The 23,359-nt window shown below is 47.5% G+C and overlaps 14 protein-coding genes across 14 annotated transcripts; 5 read left to right on the top strand and 9 right to left on the bottom strand.

The window, feature by feature from the left end:
* Window positions 1-670: 670 nt before the first annotated feature.
* Window positions 671-2,262, bottom strand: LY89DRAFT_716858 (uncharacterized protein; the record flags this gene model as incomplete). Its single annotated transcript, XM_018218294.1, has 2 exons — window positions 1,514-2,262; window positions 671-1,465 (listed from the first exon to the last, which is right to left on the bottom strand). The coding sequence occupies exons 1-2, from the start codon at window positions 1,973-1,975 to the stop codon at window positions 671-673; spliced, it is 1,257 nt and encodes a 418-aa protein (XP_018073666.1). The 5' UTR covers window positions 1,976-2,262.
* A 77-nt stretch (window positions 2,263-2,339) lies between these two features.
* On the bottom strand, window positions 2,340-3,756 carry LY89DRAFT_612925 (NAD(P)-binding protein). Its single transcript, XM_018210646.1, has 4 exons — window positions 3,012-3,756; window positions 2,760-2,966; window positions 2,435-2,705; window positions 2,340-2,387 (listed from the first exon to the last, which is right to left on the bottom strand). The coding sequence occupies exons 1-4, from the start codon at window positions 3,311-3,313 to the stop codon at window positions 2,355-2,357; spliced, it is 813 nt and encodes a 270-aa protein (XP_018073665.1). The 5' UTR covers window positions 3,314-3,756; the 3' UTR covers window positions 2,340-2,354.
* Window positions 3,757-3,926: 170 nt separating this feature from the next.
* LY89DRAFT_716856 (histone-fold-containing protein) lies at window positions 3,927-5,277 on the top strand. The gene is made up of 3 exons (XM_018218293.1): window positions 3,927-4,169; window positions 4,495-4,609; window positions 4,662-5,277. Exons 1-3 carry the CDS (start codon window positions 4,160-4,162, stop codon window positions 4,846-4,848), a joined length of 312 nt encoding a protein of 103 aa, XP_018073664.1. The 5' UTR covers window positions 3,927-4,159; the 3' UTR covers window positions 4,849-5,277.
* Window positions 5,278-5,554: 277 nt separating this feature from the next.
* On the bottom strand, window positions 5,555-7,772 carry LY89DRAFT_488275 (uncharacterized protein). The gene is made up of 4 exons (XM_018207872.1): window positions 7,652-7,772; window positions 7,414-7,549; window positions 6,810-7,295; window positions 5,555-6,762 (listed from the first exon to the last, which is right to left on the bottom strand). Exons 2-4 carry the CDS (start codon window positions 7,427-7,429, stop codon window positions 5,711-5,713), a joined length of 1,554 nt encoding a protein of 517 aa, XP_018073663.1. The 5' UTR covers window positions 7,430-7,549; window positions 7,652-7,772; the 3' UTR covers window positions 5,555-5,710.
* An 822-nt stretch (window positions 7,773-8,594) lies between these two features.
* Window positions 8,595-9,936, bottom strand: LY89DRAFT_667278 (uncharacterized protein; the record flags this gene model as incomplete). The annotated part of the gene is made up of 4 exons (XM_018212964.1): window positions 8,595-8,900; window positions 9,095-9,523; window positions 9,573-9,659; window positions 9,724-9,936. The coding sequence occupies 4 exons, from the start codon at window positions 9,934-9,936 to the stop codon at window positions 8,595-8,597; spliced, it is 1,035 nt and encodes a 344-aa protein (XP_018073662.1).
* A 303-nt stretch (window positions 9,937-10,239) lies between these two features.
* LY89DRAFT_488232 (uncharacterized protein) lies at window positions 10,240-10,866 on the top strand. Its single transcript, XM_018207870.1, has one exon. The coding sequence runs from the start codon at window positions 10,481-10,483 to the stop codon at window positions 10,817-10,819; it is 339 nt and encodes a 112-aa protein (XP_018073661.1). The 5' UTR covers window positions 10,240-10,480; the 3' UTR covers window positions 10,820-10,866.
* Window positions 10,867-10,914: 48 nt separating this feature from the next.
* LY89DRAFT_731710 (SET domain-containing protein) lies at window positions 10,915-11,491 on the bottom strand (the record flags this gene model as incomplete). Its single annotated transcript, XM_018219603.1, has 2 exons — window positions 10,915-11,265; window positions 11,312-11,491. 2 exons carry the CDS (start codon window positions 11,489-11,491, stop codon window positions 10,915-10,917), a joined length of 531 nt encoding a protein of 176 aa, XP_018073660.1.
* Window positions 11,492-12,634: 1,143 nt separating this feature from the next.
* On the bottom strand, window positions 12,635-13,417 carry LY89DRAFT_488243 (kinase-like protein). The gene has a single exon (XM_018207871.1). The coding sequence runs from the start codon at window positions 13,321-13,323 to the stop codon at window positions 12,901-12,903; it is 423 nt and encodes a 140-aa protein (XP_018073659.1). The 5' UTR covers window positions 13,324-13,417; the 3' UTR covers window positions 12,635-12,900.
* LY89DRAFT_488227 (uncharacterized protein) lies at window positions 13,418-14,155 on the bottom strand. Its single transcript, XM_018207869.1, has one exon. It carries the CDS (start codon window positions 14,047-14,049, stop codon window positions 13,513-13,515), a length of 537 nt encoding a protein of 178 aa, XP_018073658.1. The 5' UTR covers window positions 14,050-14,155; the 3' UTR covers window positions 13,418-13,512.
* On the top strand, window positions 14,156-15,392 carry LY89DRAFT_773481 (uncharacterized protein; the record flags this gene model as incomplete). Its single annotated transcript, XM_018221938.1, has 2 exons — window positions 14,156-14,788; window positions 14,875-15,392. Exons 1-2 carry the CDS (start codon window positions 14,575-14,577, stop codon window positions 15,390-15,392), a joined length of 732 nt encoding a protein of 243 aa, XP_018073657.1. The 5' UTR covers window positions 14,156-14,574.
* Window positions 15,393-17,007: 1,615 nt separating this feature from the next.
* LY89DRAFT_683193 (uncharacterized protein) lies at window positions 17,008-17,382 on the top strand (the record flags this gene model as incomplete). The annotated part of the gene is made up of 2 exons (XM_018214655.1): window positions 17,008-17,099; window positions 17,158-17,382. Coding segments are annotated over exons 1-2 (160 nt in total), but the record flags the coding sequence as incomplete, so codon positions are not given.
* A 980-nt stretch (window positions 17,383-18,362) lies between these two features.
* LY89DRAFT_667276 (uncharacterized protein) lies at window positions 18,363-19,406 on the top strand (the record flags this gene model as incomplete). Its single annotated transcript, XM_018212963.1, has 1 exon — window positions 18,363-19,406. The coding sequence occupies one exon, from the start codon at window positions 18,363-18,365 to the stop codon at window positions 19,404-19,406; it is 1,044 nt and encodes a 347-aa protein (XP_018073655.1).
* A 201-nt stretch (window positions 19,407-19,607) lies between these two features.
* LY89DRAFT_642322 (putative short-chain dehydrogenase) lies at window positions 19,608-20,884 on the bottom strand. The gene is made up of 2 exons (XM_018211744.1): window positions 20,351-20,884; window positions 19,608-20,298 (listed from the first exon to the last, which is right to left on the bottom strand). Exons 1-2 carry the CDS (start codon window positions 20,809-20,811, stop codon window positions 19,716-19,718), a joined length of 1,044 nt encoding a protein of 347 aa, XP_018073654.1. The 5' UTR covers window positions 20,812-20,884; the 3' UTR covers window positions 19,608-19,715.
* A 666-nt stretch (window positions 20,885-21,550) lies between these two features.
* Window positions 21,551-23,212, bottom strand: LY89DRAFT_780274 (uncharacterized protein; the record flags this gene model as incomplete). The annotated part of the gene is made up of 7 exons (XM_018222368.1): window positions 23,008-23,212; window positions 22,923-22,942; window positions 22,793-22,829; window positions 22,655-22,734; window positions 22,207-22,598; window positions 22,049-22,150; window positions 21,551-21,965 (listed from the first exon to the last, which is right to left on the bottom strand). Exons 1-7 carry the CDS (start codon window positions 23,201-23,203, stop codon window positions 21,551-21,553), a joined length of 1,242 nt encoding a protein of 413 aa, XP_018073653.1. The 5' UTR covers window positions 23,204-23,212.
* Between the last annotated feature and the right edge of the window lie 147 nt (window positions 23,213-23,359).

Below are 23,359 nucleotides of genomic sequence, written 5' to 3'. Positions count from 1 at the left end.
AGTGCTGAAGATCTGGAAAGAAATGTCCACTCCGATGCTCTAGGCCGGCCAAGCCACGGTGTGCCTACATATTTATAGAAGTGCTGGCATGGTTAGGAGCTGTCAGTTTCCATACTAGCAAGGCGAACTTCGTCTTCTCATCGTAGGATGACTTGGATCAGCTCTAAATCGATAACTAAGAACCACAAAGTCATCGAAAGATTCCATGACCAAGATACTACAATGAAGTGAACTATGTGTAAATGTCCGCATTTTGCGCAAAAGGAGGAGAATGAGCAGAATGTGCAAACAGCGCAGTACGCTGGTCCTTTTAAATTTAGAGTATACAACTTGCTGATATCTACAAGTCCAGACACCATACAAGAACAAACATCCTGCAATCCTTCTGCATTGAAACTTGTAGTAGACTCAATCCCATCAGCCTGAATCCATCACTTTCTTTTAGAACCAACATTACTGAAGCAGGAATGTCCTCAAGCAAAAGACAAACTTTGAAAGGAGCATCCAGCGTTCTACTTCATACGGGGCTTTGAACGGCACGGAAAATGGCAACATCAATCAATATACATTATTACTACTATCATATCCTAATCTATCCTAACCTAACACCCACCAACTCCACCCACCTCATCAATTCTCCTTCCACCCCTGCCCTCCCACTCCTCCTACTCTAAAACCTCCCCTCCCCCTCCTCCTCCTTCACCACCAAACCCTTCTTCCCCTCCTCCCCACCACCACCACCAACCCCCCACTTACTCCTCGCCCCCCTAAAACTCTCCCTCTTCCCATGTCCCTCTCCCTCTCCCTCCATCTCGCCCTCCCTATCCACCCCAACAACCCTCCCCAATCCCACCCCAGGCCCATGATCCCCATACCTTTGCGTCTTCGCCCTCGCCAGGCCAGCGCTCGCGAGTGAGTACGTCGGCGTCGGCGTCTGCACCGAGACGGAATGATGATGAAGGACTGGAGAGGAGGAGGAGAGAGTTAATCTGTGAGCTGGGCTTATCGCCGGGATGGGGGTTAGGGATGAGAGTAGTGATGAGTTTACGGGTGGGATTGTGCTGGTGGAGAAGAGCGCGGATTGGTGGCTTGAGGATCGGATTGGGTGGCGGGTTTCGATTTCGTTGGATTTTTCGGTGGGATGGGGTATTGAGTAGGTGGCGCTCGGTCTCCTGGATGAAGAGCGGTCTTGGAATTCATACCCGAGCTCGGGGGATTTGGGGGAGAGTTCGTCGTCGCCGAGCATGGTGAAGCGGCGAGGAGGTCGGGAGCGGTGTTTATGCCAGAGGTGGAGGGATATTAGGATTATTATTAGGAGGAGAAGGGCGGAGGAAGCTGCTATGCCTGCTACGGCGCCTGAACTGAGAGATCGGGAGGTGAGGTTGGAAGAAGTCGTGGTGGTAGATGTTATGCTGAGGGGTGTGGATGAAATTGTGTTGGAGGAGAGGAGGGGTATGGTTGTATTCTGGTGAGTGTGTTAGGATGCGAAGGAGTATAAGAAGAGAGGACTTACAAGCGGAGAGATGAGGAAAGTTGAGTCGTCGATTAGACCGTTTTTCTGAAGAGTCCATATCGACCCTGTGGCATCTGTAGAATTTGATACTACTTGTGCTGTGGTCAGGTCGAGATAAGTTCCCGCTCCTGCATTGAGAACTCTCGCTCCGGAGGTATCTCCATCGAACGCAATATTCCACGACGCGCTCTCATTCAATGCTCTGCTCTGCAAGGAAGGAATTACATTCCCATCTCGATATGAGATGCCGATGTGAAAGGTGGACCCAATAGCTTGATTCCGGACCCAGTATAAATTTGTCAGAACCGATCGATTCGAAAGGAAAAATTGCCAATTCGTATATGCGGATTGAGTCTTGTTTATTTGTAGAAGATCGTTGCTCTCCGAAGCGCTGAGATAGCTGGTATCTCCCGAAATAGTGTTAGTAACAGTGTACCAAGTATCGGCCGTTAGAAGGGCCATTGTTATATATTTGGAAACGCGAAGGTATTGCGAACAGGGGAAAGGAAGGTGTGTGAGAAAATGAACATGCTGAACTGGTTGCGAGGCTATGACTTGTGGAGATGAAGGGGTACTTGTTGCCTATTACTTCTACAGTTCTTTTTTCTGAAGAGTCTCATGGTGATTTCGGCGGCTGAGACTTCTCATTTTGCGTGTATCGAACGTGTCTAAACGTTGTGAGACCTCGTGGCTGTGGGGTAAAGGACTTGAAGGAAAAAGCAAGTTTAAAGTAGATTAGCCACGGCAGGATGGAACACTGCTAAGGAACATAGTTGAAATGTAGCTGAACGGCCAAAGGAAGAACGAGGAGCATTAGTCATGTAGAACACAAGCTATAAATTCAAGTTTTCCTATGTAGGATCGTAGCGGTAGCCTGAAGAGCATGAGCATATGAAGTGACGAACCGCGAACACAACCTACTTGGTGATTGGGAAACAACAACGCATCTGCCAATACCATATTTTCTCTTCGGCCGGCAGCAAAGACTACAACTTCAACAATGTCTTCTGGAGTGCAAGGCTCAACACCAGCATACACAGCATCTGCTTTTGCCTTGTCACCACCAAATCGGACAACAGAGAACTCGGTCTCTACTTGGCCAGCTGCGATTTCAATCACACGTATTCTAGTAGCAATGAGTTCTTTTCGAAGGATCTCTGTGTAGCTTCGAACTGCGGCTTTTGTTGCGCAACTGTGATCAACAGCAGTCAATAATCGCCATGCTGTATGCAGGTATGGCACATACTAAATGCTTCCACCGACGTACGCCTCGCGACCAGCAACACTATTCATGTTGATGATATCGCCATGGCCTCCGTCTGGACGAGCCAGAAATATTGGAAGAACGGCTTGAGTCATATTCATGAGTCCAGTCACATTTGTGGCAAACATCTCATCAATATGCTCCCGTTGTAGGTGTGGACTTCCAACCATGCCGCCTTTCGCTAGGCCACTTCTTGTAATCAGTAAAATATGAGTCGCCGGATTTGCGACGTACGCGTTGTTGAAAAGGATGTCGATATCTCGAAAATCTTCGGGGAGTGAGGGTACGAAAGCATCGACATCTCCCGGCTTGCCAACATCCATTGCATAGCAGAATATCTTGACTTCAGATCCAACTCCTTTGTTGATCTCCGCAGCAACTTGTTCGAGTGCGTCGAGTCGACGCGCCGTCAAGACAAGTCGTATATTCTTAGAAGTGCGGGCGAATTCGAAGGCTGTCGCGCGACCAATTCCTGAGGATGCGCCAGTGATGACTATCGTCTTCCCTTCAAGTCGTTTTGCCATGGCAGAAGTCATCTTGAGTAGCTAGAACCAAGTGAGCAATGTAAAAGTTCGAATAACTGAGATCGCGTAGGTCAACTGTGACACTGCATCGATTACCCCACGTTCGGGAACGAGGATGCTTCGCGCTATCTCGATCCGCTGCTGCAAGGGGCGCCATGCATAATAAATCGGGACGAAGGAACAATGTAAAGATGAAAAGACGATAATTGACTGCAGGTTGCGATATTATCCACTGAGCTCCTACCTTTTTCCTCACCTTTCCTCGACAACAAGGGCAGTTGGTCCAGGAGAACCTGTGCCGGACGCGTTGATTGGAGCAAATGGCAGCCAAAATAGACCTTTAAAGCTTCCAAAGCCCAGCCAAAATGGCGATGAGAATTCCGATATCCAGTGATGCGGCACGATGAACAAAAAGATATAATAGGAATGATTCCCCGGAATTTGGGAATTTTGACCAAAATAGAAGGGTTGTGAAAAGATCGCGTCTCTCTCTTCTGTTGATGTTCCCACTCCACCCACACTTAGCGCCTCGCTTACAATCACACTTTCCAACCAATCCCCTGCGCCGCCCCAGAGCGACTTGGCAGCAGTTTTCGCAGCGCAGTTTCAACCCCAAAAACGCTCTCAATTATTCGATTTACCGATCCGGATTAGCGTACTCCCGTAACACTTTTTGCAATCAGCAATCACGACCCGTGCTCCAGGCTACAAAACAACTTCTTCTCCCCACCATTTCCACTTTCTCTCTTTCATACCACTTTCGACAACACCACTTTATCAACAACTTCATCAAAGTTATCGACCAACGCGTCATTCCATCTCCAAACCCCCCTCAACACTCCCCAAAACAACTTCATCATGACTGGACGTAAGTTACTCTCTTCATTATCGCGTTGTTCTTGTTCTTGAGCTCGTCGCCGCCTCCGGTCGCATTTTTGGTTGAGGTTCTGCGATGTTATCTTGACATCGCGTTTCATCTTTGGCCAATCGCCAACGACTTGAACCTCAACATCCACCGCGCAACACAACTACGCAATATAACTTCTTCATTTCAATCTCGTCGTCGCATGGCTTGGTTGCTTTGTTGAATTATTGCTGCTGTTGCCTTTTGGGTGGCGACTTACTCAACCTCATCACGACATCTCTTCAATGCTTCAATACTTTTATGAACATTCACTAACGCGTTCTCACAGGCGGAAAAGGTGGCAAGGGTCTCGGCAAGGGTGGAGCCAAGAGACATCGCAAGATTCTTCGTGACAACATCCAGGGTATTACCAAGCCTGCTATCCGTCGTCTCGCTCGTCGTGGGTAAGCATCATCCCCTCTTAACCTTCACACGAACACGACTAACATTCTTCAGTGGTGTCAAGCGTATCTCAGCCATGATCTACGAAGAGACCCGTGGTGTCCTCAAGACCTTCCTCGAGGGTGTCATTCGTGACGCTGTCACCTACACTGAGCACGCCAAGAGAAAGACTGTCACCTCCCTCGATGTCGTCTACGCACTCAAGCGCCAAGGCCGTACCCTTTACGGTTTCGGTGGCTAAAAGTCTTCTCTTCACACCCATCTTCGGTCACTCTCACCTTTCGATATCTCATCTTCGACTACGATACCGTGGAATATCCTTGGGCATTTGAAACTTTTGATAGTCTTATTGCAAGACGGTCTAGCATGCTGTTTACGGCAGGGTTTCGTTCATATTCATTCATCTCGGTATTCATATTCGACATCGACAGGCCTCAATCTGATCTCGGCACATCATCCTCAGCATACCTTTTGATAGTCTTGCGAGACGGTCTAGCAGCTTGTTTACGAGCGGGGTTTCTCTGGAATCTTGGGTTTGGGTTCTTACTCGCAGGTTGAGCAGGGTGGACTAGGATGGTTTTCTACTTCATGGATGGTGGCAACACGTGTATTTTGCTTTTCTGGCGTTTGGGATGAACTTTATGTTCCGGACGAGGGCGTCTGGACGGATGGGTGGAGACAACACGATGACTTGTGCATACGAGTGCAGAAAATATCTGGCCACAGGCCCCAAACTCATACTTTGCCTCGTTTGACGTGAAAAAAATCCGCCTTATGTGCTGTGCCATGACCTCAGGGAATGGTAATTGTCTATCTGCTTATCCCGTCTTTGAGAACCTGTGAGCAAAGACGGGATAAATTAACTTGAACATCTCATGTATGTCAAAGCTCCAAGTTCATTTTCATCCCGTCTCCGAGTGAAGTATGGAATAGCAAAAAGAGTTGACGGCTCTCAAGTCGCAACCCTCGCCAACAACAAACCATATACCTCACCACAAAAGTCTGCATGTACAAAATCTAGGAACGTCTATCCATTCATTATTCTTTACGTTACGTTAAGTAATTTTATATAAATCCTCATAAACATTATCTCCCCCCTCATCTCAAACCAACTCACTCTTCCCTCCCAACAACTTTTCCAACTGCCACTCGGCCATCCACTCCAACACAAAAATGACCTCCTGACTCTGCGTATCCCTTACCGGCGGCGGCGGCAGATAATCCGGCGGATAATCCACCGTCTCGTTCGGGAATAGTCCATTCTCATCCCAATGGTGGACCGCTTTCGGGATCAAGATGAATGGCTCGCTCGCCGTGCTCGTCCTGTTCACTGCCGTCGTGTTAAAGGGCGACGCGTGGGGAGTGGCAGGACGCCAGGGATCATGTTCCCCGTCGATGATGGCGAGGCGCGGATACGAGATGTTGAAGCCGCCGTATTTGTTGATGGCCGTTACGTTCGGGGGAGTGGTGATGTTGAAGGCGTAGTTGCAGACGAGAGATTCGTAAGCGAGGGTATTGGTGCGGGAGATGAGGGGGAGCTGGTCTGCGGGGACGCCGGACCCGGTTTGTAGGAAGCCCCATTGCGTGCAGTATTGGTAGGGCCAGGAGCGCCAGGATTGCGTGATGTCGTCTTGTTGGTAGTAGGTGATGTTGTGGGTGCTGAAGCAACTGTCTTGGTCGGTGGTGGTGCAGGAGGATACTTCGTATTGGGTGAGCCAGCCGATCCAGTTTAGGAGCGGGGTGGTGAGGTTCGATACTTCGGTGGAGTAGCCGCCTTTCGAGAGCAGGTCTTGGACTGTGGAGGTTAGGTCTTCGGTGTCGGGGTAGATTAGGTCGTCTGAGGTTATGTTGCCGCAGTAGAGGGTGAAGGATGGGTCGTTGACGGCTGGGTCCCAGTTTAGGCCTTGCCATGAATCGATTCCTGCTGAAACGACAGATGCGAAGTCATCATCGTAAGTCACGTTTGGAAGACCGAAAACTCCTTTCAGTTCTGCTGTTGTAGCTGAGTCGTTCAGGCCGATCAAGATGTTGTCTACCATGTTCGTGATTTTTTGGGTGTAAGCAACACATTCTTGATCTGCGTAGAAACGAATTGGCTCGAAATATGTCCAGTAATCCCAGATGGCTTCTACAACGCCACTAGATGAGATTGTACCTACAGCCTATTAGTTCTGCTGCTGAGTAGCTAATTGTACGACTTACCCCAGAAAACATCCGGATACAGCTTCCTCAAGAAAGCATTGAAAGCTCCAGCATAGCTTCCACCATATCCAATGTACGCCACGTTTGGAGCAGTAAGGTTCAAATGCTCCAGACCCTCGAATACAACATTCTTTGCAAAGTATGCCTCGTCTGCAAGAGCTTGATCGGTAGTCAAGAACCTCATGTTCTCTGTCGACAGATCCGGCACAGGCCAACTCGTTCCATAGTATCGATGTTCGAGCACGACACCAATTCCATTTGTAGCCACCGCCAACTCGTGAAGCAATCCTTTCTGCAAATACGGCAAACGATCCGTACCTTCGTCTTCTCCTGACTGTAGAACAATCACTGGTCCTCCTGCCTTGTAATATGTGGCATCGAACCAGTATCGCAGATTAAAAGTGCCATTGGAGTGAGGCTCGTACATAGAATCATTGTGGAAATGGTCAATTGGGACAGAGAGGTTGTATGCGGGGTAGAGAAGCGTGGGGTCGGTGTCGCGTTTCTGGATACTCCTGCCAGTGATTGTGTTCCTCTTGAATGTCGGTGTCAGCTCTGGACAATTTGCAGCTGTGAGAAATTGCGACTCACTCGGACTTTGCGCTCAATGGCACGATCATAGGTTGCGTCCAGGGTAGCGGTGGCCAACACAAGCAGCGCGCATAGTACACTGAGCTGCTTCATTTTGAAGGCCTCAAGAGATTACCAATCCGAAAAAATGGGATGAGGAAATCCAGAACCTGATATCGGTCAGCATTAATACCTCGAAGCTATACTTGCAATCAATCTCGTTCTTGCTTTGGCGGCACATTGAGAGAAGATAATGTGGGGTAATAACTCACCTTCTCAACAACAATGAAGTCTGCACTCGAGCTGTAAATATATATGCAGCGAGGCACAGCTTATATATACTACATGCTGCGGCTGTGTTGCCATGTTCCGGTAAGCAGGCGAATTTGTTCCCCGCTTCTAACAGAGAAAGAAGAAGGTCCTGGGGTTCGTGCATGACGATCATGGTAAGGGTGTTATCGTGATGGCTGGGAGCTTCCCAATAGGGTTTAGTGCAGCAAGGGGCCGCAGCTCGTTTAGACCCGGCAGATTTGGTGCCTGAATAATTCATCCCACCCCACCTTCTTCCTTCCTTCCTTGCAGACTTCATTTTATCAAATTTGAATATCTTCTAAATGTCTCTTATTACAGCTCATTATCTCGGATGTTATTCAAAGCGCAATCAAATTAACCATCCATGCATATGCAACTTTGTCGTCCTTGCTACTTGACAGCCAATGAAAGTTTGCCTCGCTATGCTTTCTTCAATCCTGTATCCTCCAAAAATCGACAATTCCAAATTTCCAAGAGAAATTCGGGTTTGCAGGTGGATACCGACTTGCATTGACTTTAGTTGCATGATTCTTGCTGCTATGCCCCGCGTTCGTCTTGAGATTTTTATTGTCTGTCCAAGGATTATCAAGCTATTCTGAGCAAATGGTGGCAACCAGTTCCTCCACCTGATGTTCGTCAATGCTTCTCTGTGAGAAACTCTGTGATAACAGGTTCATCGACCGAGGATCAACTATACGAAGCTCGGCACAGTCAACGATTCTCAAAGCTTCCTCGAAAGGGATTTCTCTGCTGGGTCAGATTCAGAGTCATCTGCCTCAAGCGAGCCACAAAGCCAGAGATTACGATGCCTCAAGATAGTTTCACGTCTTCCTATTTCCTTTGAATTTCGCAATGAAATGTATTTCATTCCCTTACTCGATACCATGGTCATTGCAAAGCTAGCTATTCATTGTCATTCAATACACTCGAATCCAAGTCTGCAGATACCATTAAATTCTTTGAGCGATGCAACGAAGCTTTGGCCTGATAGAGCCACACCCTCATCGTTTTCGCCGCCATCCGCTCCATTGCCTTGTCGCTCTCCTGATATCTTGCTGCAGTCTGAAAAAGTAGACTGGTTGCTCGAACTCCGATAGGATCTGCCTCATGAGGAAAAAGCTCTGGCCCTGTGCCGACCGTGTTGATGATATTGACTATTCTTTCGTTACCACAATCTGGGTCGGTCGTCCACTTTGTAGAGTCTGCTAGCTGGCGGTTATATTAGCGGAAAGTATCTTTCAGAAGCAGGAGACTTGCCTTCAATTCCGCCAATGCGGCAAGTATGACTTCGTCATGTATGCGGTGAGCTTCCTCCTCGTCTCTGTCATCTGGAAGTGTTTGTGTGCCCTATGAATATCTCAGCCTTGTTCGGACAGTATCCCCTCTTCATTTGCCAGCCGAACCATATTTTGAGCCCATCGAATAATCTCCTTCGGAGGTTGAGATAAACATATGATCAACTTATCCGTATAAGTCCACGGTACAGTGACCTGCATCTCAGAAGCGTTTATCAACTGTCCGGTACCATCTTCTCCGAATTGAAGACCAAACAGACACCAAATGACCCTACCCTCAAGAATCATCTTCAGTCGCAACTTTCGATCCACAATCTTCACATCTCTAAGTATGCTCTCAACGTATCTCTCCAACCAAGCATTCGACTCATCGTCTTGTGGTAAACCCTTCAGGATCAGACCACATGCTCTTGCTCCAATAGTGTGAGGATGCATCAGCATCTGATTCGACAAGTCTTTCCTCTCATTCATTTGCTCCGTGTCTTGACTGGGACCTCCAAGCACGACTTGATTCAACATGAACTTGATCGGTGCGACCTTGATCTGGTCAGTTGTTTCGTGCTTTTCTACGACGTGCAGAGCTTACTTTTTGAGCATCAGCTATGAGTTGTAGAAAATGATGACTGAATCCTTGCGCTACACGTTCTTCTTCCGAAGGTAGTTCTTTTACGTCCTATTGCAGACAACATTAGCATTTTTCTTCGTGCTCAATGGAGGGAAGGCGGTGCTGTACGTACCATATACTTGATCACTTGCAAGAACTGCTTCCCGCTCAGGCGCAAAATTCTCTGCACCGCTTGTTGCGAAGGCGGCATCGCAGGCTTTGTTTTCGGGAAGTCAGAATAGTATCGTATTAAGTGCAAGCTATTCATCCTCTTCAAGAAATCGTCTGCGTTCGTGTTGAGAAGTCTCTCCAATTCTTCTTCTATTTCTTGTTCGGAAGGCGGCATTGCGATTCGTGGTTGCACGGAGTCGGAAAAGAATAGTATGAAATTTGGCTTCTTGATCAGAAATCTGGAGTCGAGTCTCGAATGAAGGTGTTTAGCTATATGCATCTTGATGTTGCAGGACTTGAATGCGCGTCGCGTTCCTTTGTTGATGTCGAGGGGCTCTTGAGGATTCGCCAATGAATGGTACTTAGGCGAATAAAGTAGTAACTTCGAGGCTTCAGACTCATGTGACAAGCGCACCAACAACTGGCGCTTTTAGTTTTTAGGCACTAACAAGGGCGATTAACGGAGTTTCGTCCGTATCTACGAGTCTGCTAAAGCTAATAAGGGCAATGAGAATGGTATACACGAAAAGCGCAACTCGAAACCTTTTTTGATTCCATATCGAACGGGATCTAAGTTGGGATCCTAGCTTCATCTCTTCTCTTGATGAGACGATACCCCAGACAACAGCAGAAAACAGTTCAATGGTCTCTCTCAAATCGTTCACACGTACGCTCGGAAAATATGCAGCGCCGTGTAGGTCAGCTACTCTTCTTGTCCCATGCCCCAGGTACCTATGCTTTCCACCGGGACTTCCTCCATAAGCAGAAGGCCTCTGCAATTGTTTCCTAGTAGTCCTCAAACTTCAGAACAGGAGTCGGCAGTATCAGCAATCATTTGCGAACGCAAGAACCAATCCACGAGAATGCCTCTCATCAGTCCAAACCACCAGCTCAGCCCTGTCTCAAGTTCCTTTCCGGCCACCATGCAGATATCTCTACCATATAAAGGTCCTTGCGGGAACTTCTCAATTATTCCGCACGGAGTGTCTTCCTGTCATCCTCGCGATTCAGCCACTGCTCCCAACCTAACCCTAACCCTAACTTCACTCGCTAGCTAGAGATCTGCCAGCCTACTCCTAGGCAACTAGTTTGCTAGCTATTCACCCTCCTCAGCCTCGCCTAACCTCCAGACCTAACCAAGCGAGGATTTAAATCAACCCAACTCCGCCGGCCCCCTAGCGATGGCGTGGCTAGGCAGTCGGGTTCGATAACTATTCGTGGACTTCAGCGAAGTGCCGAGCTGGCACTCAGTGCCACAGCGACATCCTCCGTTGAAATTTGTTTCATTGCCGTAATGAAAAGATAGGTACTCTCCTACAGTGATATTTCGCTTCGCGATTAGCACCAAACGAGCATAACCGTCGGCAATCCACTCCTCCATTTGGCAGTTTGGTTCACATGAATGATTTACCCGAGCCAACTTATTACCATTCACCTCCCCATTGAGATATCGCCTCTCCTTGAAGAAGCTTGCACCAATTCGAATCATATACCTCCTCTCGGACTAAGACATGTCAGCTACGAATTTGATAGTTTGAACAGAGACTTACCTTGTCCAACTTTTCCCACTCGTGTTGTGTAGTAGGCTTACCCTTGTACTCGCCTATAGCCGTACCTGCCGAAATATCACTACTTGTTTTGAGTCCAAGTCCACGATCTTTTTCTGGGGATATTTCGAGGCTCTCGTAGACTACTCGGCAACCAAGACTGTGGCAAGGTAGCGCCCGCATGTGCTGGAGTTTTTTGCGTCCCGATCGCTACTCAACTCTTGCAAGCAAGCGGGCACACCGCGATCAATCACGCTCCAAGGCAGGAATCTATATGATGCACCTGATCAGCCGGCTTTCCAGGTGGTGATAGAGGGCGATCGATTCGTCGTGAGAGCATGAAGGCCCGACCTCCAAGAAGGATGAGAAGGATCGGCCGGTATGACAGGAAGGGTTCGAGGACGCCACGCTTGCAAAAGATACTATCTCTAACTCCAATCGCTCCACGTGCATCCCTCATGGATCAATCCTGTTTTCCAGATCGCTCTTCAACAATCGTATCCTCTTGTGCTCTTTCACGAGGCGACAACGCCTTCGTCTCTCCAGCTAAGAATTACGTTTGGAGAATGTGTCGCAGGAGCGAGTGGTGAGGTGAGTCGTTCGCAGACCTTGGAGGTACCCAAATGCCAACGATCTTCAGTGAGACGACGGACAGAAGCGCTAATGGGAGGTGTCATCTCACTACTTGAAATTAGTCTTTATGCTGGAGTGGGATTTTGCTTACCAAAATATATCGGCGGAGACTGTGGTGCTTCGCTAGCGCCTTGTTCAGCCGACCAGGGATTATGAGGCTGAAGGCAACATCACCGAAGTCCTCAACTCTTTCCACAACTGCATCACGATGTCAACAATGCCTTTGCTGCGGTCACTAGACCATGCCTTACAATTTGCACAACAAGAATCACCTCGCAAATACCAGATCGATTCACGCAGCTCAACCCCGGCCGTGTACCCTGAATATGGCCCCGAAGATTATGAACATTGGAAGGACACTCTAAACAAAGCGTAAAGCAAGACGCAACCAGCGCAAGGGCAAGTTAAGTTATCAGATATTCGTCTCGAAGTCATAAGAAACAAACGAATCATGCGGGGAAGTAGTGTACATGGTATGAGAGAGACATTACTGGAGGATCTTGGGCATCACTCATCAATATGATTTTATAAGGTGCGAAAGAATGGTGTGTGCCGGTTCACATTCATCTAATTTCATCAATCCTACTAAGTCTATCAATGAAACCCGACTCCAGAAAACTTTCCTCTCGAGTTCCATTTTGGGGTCCTTCCCGTCCAGCCATTGTTGGTTTTACCTTAGTGGATGCCTGTTGCTGGGTGATCGCAGCAGGCTCAGCGAAGCTTCGGATTTCTGGAAGTGGCAGGTAGTAGTTGCAGTATGCAGATGACCATCGACACAGCTTAGTCATCGAGTCGTTGCTCCTCTGTTTCATTGCTGTTCGGACGAACTCGACCATCTCCGTCGTCCACTTCACTTTCGCACGCAAACTTGGCCTATCATAGTCGTTTCCCGATTGTCGTTCTGTGTCCGGTAGGAATTCGTCGCCTTCGATACCAAGGTGATAGACAAAGCCAGGAGATCAGTCATACCATCTCTCAATCAACACAACCGCCAAAGACCATATATCGATAGTGTCTGAATAGTATCCTTCACCATCTATCTTTGGTGCTCGATATAACTCGCTGCCGCAGAACGACTTCAAGCGGCTAGACAAGTGGGAATCCGAAAAGTCAGCCAGCTTAAAGGTCATATCGGGATCATTCGAGACAATGAGAATGTTCAGGGGTTTCACGTCTCTGTGGGTCGTCCCCTCACGGTGTATGTAAGATAGGGCTGGCGTCATTTGTTCAGCTAGTCGATACAGTTGCGCGTGGCAAATGGATTCATATTTGGATTCATATTTGGATTCATAGTCACGCAGAGTGCCATGGGTAGCATACTCCATGACCAAAAGTCTATCCATAGACAGTATATCGACAAAAATTACCCCTCGAGTCTCCATCGTCCATACACCAAGTCTTTCACCTCCATAGCGTACCACTTCCAAAAAAAAAACACCACGAACATGTGGCCAAAAAAGCGCTGGCCTGCTATCTCATCTTCCCTAACCACCTAAAAAAAGTCAACAACTTGCCCCAAACTACATCTAAAGACTCCTCACCAACCCACCCACCCACTTATCCCGAACCACCTAAGATATGAATATAAAACCGATGCCGCATAAACAAATGCCGTTTATAAGTCCAGTAATTGCAATCCGGACACACGAAGACGGTGACGCCGTGGACCTGTCGAAGGTGTTTGTTCCGTCTTGCAACCGTCCGGAACTTCCTGTTGCAGGAGCCGCAGCGAGGCATGGATGATGAATTTTGAGGATTGATGAGTGTGGTGTTGACTTGAGGAGGGTTGGATGGAAGAATATTGGTTGTGGGGAGGAGAGTTTGGTGGGATTGATGGATGTCCGTACTGGATGAGGACCAGTGGAGGAGTTGTAGATGGGGCTTTTGTTGATTTTATTTAGAATGGAAGTTCTGCCAGCTGTGAAAGTCACATCGGGATTCGGGAGAATATGTATTCTCCGTCTGATGGTTTGTTGTTGTCGCCATCGATTCCACACCACGCGCCCAGTACAAGGCTCTGACATGTGAGTACCTGTCATCACAACAACATATTGTCGCGTCTCTTGGTCTGGCGTGTCCGTTAACAGGCTCATACTCTGCCAACACATCTATAATCGTGAAAGATATAAATGAAAGATGAGATGGTGTGTTGCACAGAGGGATAAGAGGCTCGAAGACAGAGAAAAGAAAGCCTGAAGGACGGGGTCGCTATGAACGCTTCCATCAAGCGCGCCAGTTCCGTGCCACCTCCGACGGTGCCTGACGGTGAAATCATGCAGGCTCACCCAGTTGTCCAGGAGACGAAAGACATCTTCGCCCGATGGGCGTGCTTTGTGTAGGAGTTGTGCCCCTCAGATGCGAGCTCACTGGAAGGGGAAGGTCTTTACTTGACCCAGGAATCGGGTTACCAATAGCAGCCACTAATCAACAACTCAACGAACGTGATGGCGTGCATGAAACAAGAGACCTGCGGCTACTGTCAGCATCTACCGTTGGCTGGCGTAGAGTTCAATCCGACGTGGGAGGTTGGGAGCAGTGGCTGAACTTCGAGGATGACAGGAAGACACCCCTTGCGGACTAATTGAGAAGTTCCCGGCATCTGCAAGCGATCTTCATATGGTAGGGATATCGGAATGGTGGCCGGAAGGGGGATTGAGATAGGGCTTGAGATAGGGCTATGCTGGTGGTTTGGACTGATGAGAGGCATTCTCGTGGATTGGTTCTTGCGTTCGCAAATAGCTTCTGGCATTATAGACTCCTATTTGAAACATCAAATCCCAAAAGGAATCAATTGCAACGGACCTCCGCTCGCGGGTGAAGTTTCGGTGGAGAGTATAGACACCTGGGGTATGGGACGGGAAATGAGCAGGTGACCTACACGACGCTGCATGTTTTCCGAGTCTAAGTGTGAAGCAACAATCAGCTCCTCGCAGTGGCAAGACCTCGAGCATCATTTCATCTCATCGAGAGAAGAGATGAAGCTAGGATCCCGACTTGGATCCGATTTAATGTAGAAATCCAAAAGGGTTTCTTATTTGCGCATTTCGTGTGTGCTATTCTCATTGCTCGTACTAGCTTCAGCAGATTCAAGAACTTGGACGAAACTTCGTTCCTCGGCCTTCTTAATGCTCAAAAATGTAAAGCGCAACTTATTAGTGCGATGGTAGAAGGTGTACGAGATGCGGTTTATCTTGACGATGGGCACTTGGAGGAGGCTGTAGTTTGGGCGTGTTGGAAGGGCGAGGAGCGCGTGATGGAGCGACGCAGCAATACGCTGGGCTTGTTGAGACCAGAAGATGTAGAGGCGCAACAGCTTGGGGAGTACGACGGGGGCATTACTGCTGCTAAAGATTTCAAGATGGAGAGCGATATTGTGTTGATGCTTGGTATCGGCGAGGTTCTTTGCCTTTACCTTTGCCTTTGCCTTTGCCTTGATAATGCCTTTGATTGAGGTACGAAGTTAAAGGTTCTTCCGAGGGTGTCAATATTCTCTACCTTATCAATGGTTTGTTTGTTTGTTTTATTCATAGGACTCCAGGCCTGAAAGGCCCATGCGCCGTGACTATCTGTACTACCACGCTAAGTAGAATACAGCCTGCTCTTCCATCCTACTGGCAAAAGCTCTTATTTTAGTCCAAAGAGATCTTTAATCATAGGGATCTAGAGGCTCCAGTAAACAGCTTAAAACCCTGTGGGAAAAGTGCTGAAGGATGCCCCTCTCAATGCCATATGCCTGCCCGTCACTGGCCCTGATTTGACTGTGCATCTAGGCCCCTCCTCCCTATTCTTATGACCTCTCTGCAACTAGGTGTCTCTCTGATATGGATAAAGCTGTCCTGCAAGCTTATGATATATGATCGCATACTCCTAGTCTTCTACCTTGCACTCCTCGTCCATAGAGGCACGCTGACAGGTATAATAAGAAGTAAGCATAGCTAGCAACTAGCTGCTTAAACCTCTTATCCATCCTGCACCACAAGGTTCCTGTGCGTCTGTACAACACGATACAATTCATCCATCCTCGGTCCATGTTTGCCAGGGCGCTTGCGCCTCTAGTAATATAAGGAAAGTAGGCAGGTAGTCTTGATCGCGTCGCGTGTTGTGAGATCAGATATTTTGGGTATAAACGCGTGTTTTGAGGTGAACTTCCAATAGTAATATGTTAGCAAATGCTCATTACTATAGGAATAGGGGGTTTCAAGTGTGTGTTTCCAAAAATTTGTGTTGTCGTGGTGGTGTTGTTTTTCACCTTATCAATGGTTTGACTAGGTATGATTTAATCGCAAGTCACGTTTTTCAAAAAAGTCACGTTTATTCGTTCTTGTAATACGATTAAAACTATAGTTAAGCTTTCGCTTTTTCTTTAGAGTCAAGATCTCTTGAAGTTTTTAAACTTTAGCTTTGCGACGGGGTATGAGAAGGGGGAGGGATGGGGTGAGTAATAGGGGAGGAAAGCTAAATAGGAAGTTGAGAAGTCTTATTATAGCTTTGAAGTCTTTGATGTCAAAGGGTGAAATGAGCGCCCGATCACCTTATTGCAAGTCAGAGAGCCGGATGTGTCATTTTGCTAAGGTTTCCACAACACGTGACAAGGCTGCGCTTCGCTTCGCGGTCCCGCCGTGACTACCATCTACCTCTTCATCCTCCCCATCAGCTTGATCTTATAATTCATCAACGACCAACTCAATCATTCTGCAGAATTCTTACCTTTACCTTTGCCTTTGAGCATTTAATAAAGGTTGGTCAACGAATCTGCACAGCGCCGACTCTGCAACAAGACAATGCGCGAGTGCTTGTACACAGCAAGAACAACGAAGGCATTTTGCTTTGTGTATCCAGACACCGGATTTTACTACCATCTTCCATGGCTGATATCTTTCTGACTTTGAAGCAATAAATCTTCCTCCTCTTCTTTCTCCATACACTGATTTCGCCAGAGTGATGGAATCTCCAAAACAGGCCTCGTGGGCCAAAGGTAACTAATCTCTTGTCGTAAGAGCTGAGGCCACGACACACAGCCCACTTAAGCGAGACGCGGTACGCGTCCTCTTTTCAGCACCTCTTTTTTAAAACTTTAATAACTGAACAACTAACTATTCAATTCTTTTGCAATTCAACATGGAAACACCTGTAATACTTAGCTTACCTCTCGAGAAAGATAAGGCAAAAATAGCCTACCCCTGCGCGCGCAATTATTCACAGCTTACAACAACAAGGAAAATCTCAGCGCGAGATCGTCCAAAAGACCCAAGTGCCTAGAAAGACTGTACGTCGCATTTTTAAGCAAGAACATAGCCGCAGAGAGCGTAAAAAGAAGTACTCGAAATCTCATTTAATGTCTATAAGAACGATACGCTAATGCATTTGCACTATCTCAAAAAATTGGTTTTCTCGCAGAATAAACTTTTCGAGCCTTAAAACCTTATTACGGCTCGCTCCCTTTATTCGAACTATACGCCGAGAACTAGCCCGCGCAGGCTACCATCGCTACATTGCATGCCCTCGACCCTATATATTAAGAGTATAAGTTAAAAAGAAGTTGCGCTTTACGCGAGATCATAGGTAGTAGAGCACATTAGACTATGTAGCTCATAGGAATGATGGCAGGCAAGGAGGGGACTGGAGGAAGGTTGTCTGGTCTGATAAGGCAATATTCGAGACTAGCAAGAATGGCAGGATTTGGGTGACTAGGAAGGTAGATGAGAAGAGGTGCCTTGACTGCATCCAGTCAATTTATAAGTCAGGAAAGACTACGGTTATGATTTGGGAGGCATTAGGCTAGGACTATAAATTACCATTAGTTTTTATGGAGAAGTTTTTAAAACGCAAGAGTATATGCTCTAAAGTGTACTTTTAGTAGGTTTTTGAACTTATAGTTTTCCTTCTATTTGACACTTTAAGGCTAGAATATATCTTTATGGAAAATGGCTTAAAAGTGCATAAAGGAAGTGCCCAGTTACCAAGACTTTAGCATGGAATTTGCGGGTTTAACTAGCTTCTTTCTTCACCTGATTTGAATCCTATTGAGAAAGTTTGGCGATAGATGAAAAAAGAACTAAAGAAATTGCTTTATGTGCCTAAAAGTAAAGAAGATTTAAAAAGGGAGCTACAAAAGCTATAGAATCGAGTAAATCCACGTGACTTTAGGCCGTACACAGAGCGTTTGACTTGCAAGATTAAAAATATAATTGCTATGCGAGGTTTAGCTACTATTCATTAATCTACAATCATAATATTAGAGAATGCCATAAGAAGTTGCAGTTATTATAATAGATATAAAACTAGGTGTAATTTTGAGGTTCTCGCTTAAGTGGGCCGTGTGTCGTGGCCTCAGCTCTTACATTCTTCTGTTTCCATTTACTACCTCATCCCAGATTCTTACCACTCTCTAGCTAATGTTACCGTAGAACCAGAACCCGAGATGCCTGGTCTCTGGTCAGAAGATAATCTTCCAACACCTCTGGGTATGCTCAACATCATCCAGGCTGTTTGCGCCTATCCCGCTATCGCTTCCAACAAAGCCCTCGTTAATGGTACCCCAAATGGTGTTGTCTTTGAGGAAAGTCACTTGAAGACTCTCGCAAATGGTATTGCTTCCACGGGAGACAAGGAAAATCGCTTGGAGATCACAAATGGTTTTGCATCTACGAAAGACTACCAGACTACAAATGGTGTTTCCTCTGAGGAAAATCACCTGGAGACCCTCGTAAATGGTATCACCTTCACGGGAGACGCTCCTTCAAATGGCCATATTATCTCTAAGGAAAGCTCCCTCGTATCAAACTGCAACGGTCATTCCAACAACCACTCGAATCCTACATCCTCCATCGCCTCGGCTTCCGCCTCCTCCATATCAATCACCAGTATCTCCGATACGCCACCAAACGTCCCAAACCCCACATTTCACAAACTCCAAAATCTTATCGTCGGCCTCAACTTCTACAACTTCTACTCCCACGACCATCCCTATTTCCCTCTACCTCCGCTCGGCGCAACCGATTACACCCTCTCTATCCAACCCATCTATCCCCAATCTCTGAACTCTGACCCATTATCACCAGGATACTACCATCATCTCCTCCGACTCACACGCCTCCACTACGCATCTTCAACTACTACCCTCCGCACAGTCGCACTCGGTCGAATCCTCTATCTCGAAAAGCCAACATATTGGATCGTAGTCATGGACATCCAGCACGGCAATCTCTACGCGTTGCGCTCGGATACTGTCGCACTAGAAGAGTTGTTGGTCGAAAGTGACGACCAGCGTGACAACATAGACTGGAAGACCATCCCTGCAGCCGAGCTCCCGGAATTTGATAACAAGTCATGGAAGGCTGTTTTGCTTGGCGATACTACGATTCTTGACGGCAATCGCATTGTAGGTGGTGATACTGCGAAGGGTGGATATCAGGCCTTGATAGTTGAGGACTGGGATAGTGTTACCGTTGATGGTCGAGTGTAAACGGAACGGAAGGAGTGATTTTCGAGGAGGGAAGGGAATGTCTCGCGGTGATTTCTTACTTGGATGGTTGAATTGACGAGAATAGGATCGGAGGCTAGGTAACAGGCGTTACTAACAACCAAAATGCATGGTCTTTATAGTTCCTCTCTTTCGCTATGCTTGTGACATGCCCCCTGCTCGAGCGATGCCGGCACTGTCTTTCCTTCCAAATTTTTTTTTTTTTTTGGCATTCTTCATGAGCAAGTTCAATGTGACAGAGACCAACGCTCTGAGCTAGCAACCCTCAGTAGCCCCTTACGAAATCAATCCCTACTTCCAATTCACCAGAACCGTCTCAGCCTCCTTCAGATCCGCAAACTTCACACTATCCTTCCACACCAAATCCCTCGCCTTAACATCCTTCGACTCAGCACTCGTCTCAAACAACTCCGTCCCATTAAGATACAAATCCCTCGGAAACTCCCCCAGCACCCCACCCGACTCAAACGCCGCCTGCAAAACATGCCCCGCCGACTTCTGCGTCGTATTCACGGGCCCATTCGGGTTCCACCATAGAATGAGCGGATACACGATTTTAAAGATCAGCACGCGAATGATCCACGGCGCAAGTCGCTGGAGTCCGGTAATCATGGTTCCCGGATCGACGCCGAGGATGCAGATGTTCTTCAAGGCGGGGTCTTGGTCCATGCGGTGCTGCAGCTCGTGCTGCATCATGACCAAGAAGAGCTTCGAGGCGCCGTAACGGCGGTAGCCGCTTTTCCAGGACGGGTCTTCTTGGGCGGTGCTCCACGTGCCTTTAGCGATGGCTTCGAAGGTGGCTTGGTCGGGGACCGTGGTTTGGTACCTCTCCTCGTCGAACGCGTGAGTTCTCTCGTTGCGCTTGTCATGGGGACTAGGTTTTGTGAGAACATGCGTACAAAGTGAGAATGAGAATGAGAACTTACTCGTGAGCCTGACTGCCGACCAAGACGATTCGTCCGGATTCCTTGTCCATGCTCTTAAGTAACAACAGCGTGAGAAGGAAATGGCCGAGATAATTCGCACTGAACGTCTTGTCGAACCCGTCAGCGGTCCAAGCCTGGTTGCCGAAGTCCTGGAAGCCGGCATTGAGGATCAGTGCCTTGATCGGTGGGATTTCACCTGCGGAGACGCGTGCATTTACAGCTTCAGCAGTTTGGCGGACGCTGTCGAGGTTCGTCAGATCAAGTGAGAGGATATCATGTGGGTGTGATGAGGTGCCTGCTGCGAGCGCAGACTTGAGATCAGGCGCTGAGGACGCGTCTCGAACGGTGTAGAGACCGTAGTAGGCTGCAAACTCGGGTTTGGAGGCGATCTGGTTTGCAATGGCACTTCCAAGGCCGCCATTGGCACCAGTGAGGAGGATGGTTCCTTTTGCTGTTGCCATTCTCGATTGTGTAGCTTTTGGATCGAAGTTCAAGGTCTTGTCAGAGTGGAGAGTGAGGGAAAGAGGCTGAGATGTTGGAAAATGAGGTGAAGCCAGGTAGGGTTGATAAACGAGGCGCTAGGCAGATTTATAGTAAGCACGAGTACCTAACCAAGCAATTACCCCTGATCCTTTTCCTCGTTTATTTTCTACTCGCTTAAGTATTTTACAGTAAACTTTTGAAAAGATGATCTTGTGCTGCTTTAAATATTTTTGTTGCTGCATAACCCTTGGTGCTACGGCAATGCAATCCTGTTATACATTGAAGCACCATGTGTCCATATATGGCACACTAACCAAGGACTAGGATACTATAAAGAATGGTGGGGTCCAACATCAAGAGAGGATTCGCAGGGTAAATAAAAGAGGGGTAAAGTTGGTTATTATTTGTCATGCAGTGTAACCGTTGTCATTTTACGGTAAGGGTAAGCACATGAAAACGCGCACGCATTTTTAAGATTCGTGTGGACGATAAGGTATTGATTTGTAAAATTGTGGATGAGGAGCAGAATTTAATACCACACCAGGAAAATTCAGTCGTTGTAGGTATGAGCAGTTTGGTATTATCACTGCTTTGCTATCTTGGCAAACAGCTAAAACTAGAAAAGCAAACATTTTTACGGATACGCTTCCCAATTAGATCGTCCCTCAAACTCATTGCCTTCCCGTATTCCACCTAGACATCCCAAATATCTATAAGCTATTTGCGAGAGTTATTTGTTTGGCGACTATCTTCAATGTGGGTAGGCCGTATGGACTTCAATCCGTGGTGGTAGCTAGGATCCACCGAAGTTAGCTCCTCCTTGAAAGTTGGCAAGACAGTCTCCTCACGCTTCGAAGTCTGGGCACCGGAGCGGTAAATGTTCTGGACAAACGTACGAATTCCTGTAAGGTTGTTGTTTCCTGAAGGCACTTCCGGAAGTTGTGGTGGCGGGTTGTCCTCGTCGGCTGATGCTGCTAGATTAGAAGAGCTCTCAGCAGGACTTCGGCGGCGCTCACGTCTTTCTCGGATCCAGGAACTCAAGGAGGTACCAATGTGCGAGAGCCGGGTAACAAATTGGAACAAAACAATTGGCATGGAGTGGCACATGAGTCCGACATTGATCTCGACGATACTGTTCACACCCGTGTCATTAGTCTCTGCCTGCTTGGGCCAAAATCAGGCTCTTCAGGGCATTGTAAAAGAGACTTTACGCACCTTGTAGCATACACAGGAACGATGGTCCATGAAAAGTCTGCCGGATCGAAGATCTTTTTGTCTTGGCGGATGATCAGATTCGTCAAACCAGCGGCGCAAGCCCTGAGTATCAAGTCAGGTCGGGTCCTCTTCGAACTTTAACTTTGTACTGTACTTACAGAGTACCCGTAAGAAAGATGAAGCTGAGGCCGATTTTCTTGTTCCGTGAGAGATTCAAACCCGGTACCTGGTGTAGTGGAATAAACAGGATGTAGAAATCCGTAATCACACTAAAATAAGCACCAGAGGTGACCAGATTTGGGGCGATCTTGTTGCAACGGCTCAGCATTTTCGGATCTAACCAGCCGCCGTGCTCACTTGGCCAAGGACAACAAGCCACCAGGTCGATGGTGATGAAGGCCACACAGAATGTTATGACAGTAACCATCCCGACCAAGACCATGATCTTGACATATTTGATAACACTAAAGAGGCGAAGGTACCAAACGAAGAATGCAACCTTGATCGAGGTGTTGGTGATGCGAATGAGGACCGAATCTGCAAGAGATCCCTACACAAAGATTAGACTGACATGTGACTAAGAGTACCTGCAGCCAGAAATAATACCTTTGAGTACTCAATGTAGTGAGAAAGTGGAACATCCCAGAGATGAATCCCTAGAATACCACCGCCTGGCTTCCATAGAACTGTGTGAAGCTCGGTATCAGCACCGATCTTGCGTCAAGAAACGCAATTGGAACATACGCTTAAGGATGAGAGCTGAATATGAAAGGGTGAGTATCTAGAAGATTCATGGTATTAGCATCGTTGGCGAGCTTCTTTGCTTTGGACAAGGTGTTGATCAAATTCTGGAATATTGGGAGAGGTATCTGACCGTAGCGACGATACAAAGCCCTACAGATAATCAATAAGCCTGGCAACATGGCTGAAAGAGAAAGGTGGCTGGAGAAGGGACGCACAATCATCTGCGCCGAATGACTTGGTGACCTTCAGGCGAAAGTAGAGGCGGAATCCGATGAAGAGCACGACAAGGGCGAAAGTGACCGCAATCACAGCCACCAACTGATACGACCTCGATACGGGGTTGATGAAGTTGGATGTTTGGCCGGGAGGCGGTGGTCTCACCGGAGTGGTATCGAGGTACCCTGGATCCATTCTGCTGACAGATTCCAGACGACGTTTTCTGAGATGAGTTCTAGAAGAAACGAAGAAAAAAATATGGTCGAGAGGTGGGTGGAATTAGAAGGCGCATTCGGACAAGGCTGTGCAGAAGCAACTACTACGTAGGTACCGAGACACTATTAAGGTTGA

This window comes from Mollisia scopiformis (assembly GCF_001500285.1).
Source record: "Mollisia scopiformis unplaced genomic scaffold LY89scaffold_8, whole genome shotgun sequence".
In the NCBI taxonomy this organism is placed as follows: Eukaryota; Fungi; Ascomycota; class Leotiomycetes; order Helotiales; family Mollisiaceae; genus Mollisia; species Mollisia scopiformis.
Note: the sequence above shows the minus strand (reverse complement) of the source record. Positions and strands in the feature narration are given on the sequence as shown.